The sequence below is a fragment of the Mandrillus leucophaeus genome, unplaced genomic scaffold (genome assembly GCF_000951045.1).
Source record: "Mandrillus leucophaeus isolate KB7577 unplaced genomic scaffold, Mleu.le_1.0 Scaffold206, whole genome shotgun sequence".
NCBI classification, from domain to species: Eukaryota; Metazoa; Chordata; class Mammalia; order Primates; family Cercopithecidae; genus Mandrillus; species Mandrillus leucophaeus.
This window is the reverse complement of record NW_012102099.1, coordinates 409,354-412,280: the sequence shown is the minus strand read 5'-3', so window position 1 is coordinate 412,280 and position 2,927 is coordinate 409,354. Positions and strand designations below refer to the sequence as shown.

The 2,927-nt window shown below is 53.4% G+C and overlaps 1 protein-coding gene across 1 annotated transcript in view; it reads left to right on the top strand.

Moving 5' to 3' along the window:
* The window catches only part of EFCAB8 (EF-hand calcium binding domain 8), a 120,685-nt gene that overhangs the window by 28,009 nt on the left and 89,749 nt on the right, over positions 1–2,927 (top strand). The window contains exon 5 of the mRNA XM_011979873.1: positions 1,338–1,441. Coding sequence (XP_011835263.1) covers positions 1,338–1,441 — 104 coding nt within the window. The remainder of the gene's footprint in view (positions 1–1,337; positions 1,442–2,927) is intronic.

Sequence of the window (2,927 nt, the reverse complement as noted above, 5' to 3'; positions counted from 1 at the left end):
TGGAGTGCAATGGCACGACCTTGGCTCACTGCAACTTCTGCCTCCCGGGTTCAAGCAATTCTCCTGCCTTGGCCTCCCGAGTAGTTGGGATTACAGGTGCCCGCCACCCGGCTAATTTTTGTATTTTTAGTAGAGACAGGGTTTCACCATGTTGGCCAAGCTGGTCTCGAACTCCTGACCTCAGGTAATCCAGCCTCCTTGGCCTCCCAAAGTGTTGGGATTACCAGTGTGAGCCACCACACTTGGCTGTTTTTATTTCTCTTAATGTTCTGTAATAAACATTTCCTTTAGAACTAATGAGGCCAACTAAAAGAAAAAGAATAAAAAGTAATTTAACCCCCTCACATTCCCGGCATTCTCAGGGCTTTACCCAGTTGTCCTTCTCTACAACCCCCCATTTCTCGTTATAGCTTCATATGGTGGCTGCTTTGGGCCTTGGCCATGTTTTCCAGCAGCTGGGCAGCGGAATGGAGTCTGGAGTTGCGCCAGTGGCCCTGGTTGTGGGTGCTCCCTGCTGTTAACTTGATGTTTGAGCATGAGCATCGCATATCCTTACAGGGGCCTGAGTCTTAATACCCACAGGGGAGAGTGAATTAAGAGCTCCCAGGGCAATGGCAGTTGTGGAGGTGATCTGAGGATGCACTTAGCGCTTCAGGACGGCTAGGGAGGCACTGCTGCGCTCTTTCCATGAATGCTGCGGGTAGGCTCTTCCCATACTCAGGATTCAAGAACAGGTCTGCTGTCCAGGCGTGGTGGCTCACACCTTTAATCCCAGAACTTTGGCAGAGCACTTGAGCCCAGGAGTTCAAGACCAGCCTGGGCAACATGGTGAAACCCCGTCTCTACAAAAAATACAATAATTAGCTGGGAATTGTGGCATGCATCTGTGGTCCCAGCTACTCAGGAGGCTGAGGTGGGAGGATCACTTGAGCCTGGGAGATTGAGGCTGCAGTAGGCTGTGATCACACCATTGCACTCCAGCCTGGGTGACAGAGCAAGACCCTGTCCCAAAAGAGAGAGAGAGAGAGAAAAAAAAAAAGGCCAGGTATGGTGGCTCATGCTTATAATCCCAGCACTTTGGGAGGCTGAGTAGTGAACTGTGATCACACCACTGCACTCCAGCCTGAGTGACTAACAGAGAAAGAGCAGGTCTGTTGCTTGGCCACCTGCCTTGGCCAGTACTTAGGAAGCAGCCACCAGAAAGCTCCCCGTTGGAAGGGCCTGGGAGAGATGAGGTGGCAGGGGGGACCGTGGGAATCAGGCTTGGGTTCTTGAAACCGAAGGCCGAGACCATTTTGCCAACACCCTGCCTCCCTTGTGCTTTCTTTCTGAGGCAGCAAAAGTATGTGGATTACATGATGCGTGAGTTCCAGGGAAAAGAGGACATGCAAAAGAGCCAGTACCGCCTGCACTTCTACCTTCCCATGAGGGTCGTCCCCCTGTAAGGAGCCTCTTCCTGGGCCTTGGTGGGTGGGGTGACTGGACAAGTGCTGGTGCCAGCCTGCAGCAAGCCCCTCCCTCAATCCATGACCTCGCTGGTGCTGACCAGGGATTGGCATCAGCCTGCTGCCTGATGTCCTTTGGCTCATTTCAACCTCACAGCCCTGTAAGTGTTAGGACTAAGGTAGGTGATTTGTCCACATTTTATAGATGAGGCCACTGAGGTCTGGAGAGGTCAAATGGCTGGCCCCAGGCCAATAGGTAGAAAGTGGCGGGGCTGCTGTGTTTGGCCTTCTCAGCCCCCATTCTCCAGTATACAGCATTGCTTCACCTGCTTCCTGTGCTGGTCAGTGCGGAGTGGGTCCGGCAGTTTCATCATAGGGGCACAGGTGGCACAGTTGGCCAGCACAGGGAGGAATAGGAGTCTCTTCCCAGGCGACAGGGAGGGAATTGCTCCTCAAGCCCCCAGTCAGGCCCTGGAGGCCTCAGTGTGGCTGGCCGTGGGAGCAGGTCCCTCTGTTACTCCTGGAGCTGGTGGCACTGCCCTGCCTTGGCTTCTGCCTGACCCCCCTGCTGACTCCTCCTCCTCGTGGCTCCTCCACCCACTGTGCCCACTGCACCCTGGCTTTGCAGGGGAGGAAAACTGTCTTTTCCTTCTACCCATCTGAGGTTCATTGGCAGGGACCTCTGTAAGAGAAGATAGAGTCACAAGGATGAGCATACAAGTTTATTTAACATAAGTTTTACATGACATGGGAAACTCCATAGGAAATGAAGACCCGAAGAAATAGATAACCTGAGGCTTTTCATGCTAGGTTCAATGGAGGGTGGAAAGCTGTGAAAAAATAAGATAGGACAGAGGGGCCATGAGCCAAGGATAATACATGGCGGAAACAGCAAGGCAGTTAGTTCAGATTCTTGTCCCTGTCCCTGTGTCTTTGGGTACCCCTCACATGAGTCTTATGACCGGCTTTAGGGGAAGGTCAAACGGTCCTTCCTGAACATACTGCTTCTCAAATTCCTTCAGTTTAACAGACTCAGTATGCTGCGGTGCCCTATTTAGGGGTAGCATGTCTCAAACCCCCTCAACCTCTTCTGTCTGTGCCAGGGCTCAATCTGCCCCACTGTGTGTTCCTCCCCCGGACTCCCTAAGCATGAGGAGCACTGTGGGGGCTCTGACCTGCTGGATCCGGGCCACCCAGGTCACTGGCTCCCTTCCTGCAGTCTGCCCTGGAGCACTGCTGCCTGGGGCAGGTGGCCGGGTGGGGAGCTGGGTCCTGAGGTACAAGGTGTGGCAGCCTACATTTGTGACCAGGTCAGGAGGGAGCTGTGGGTGGGTCTGTACTAAGAGGACCAGACCTAGACCAGGCCACAGGGAAGACCAAGCGCTGGAAGGCAGCCCCGGCCCTCAGGCAGCCTGGGGTTTAATAGAGAAGGCGGCTTGAATGAAAGTCACCACAGGGTAACTTTTTTTTTTTTTTTTTTTT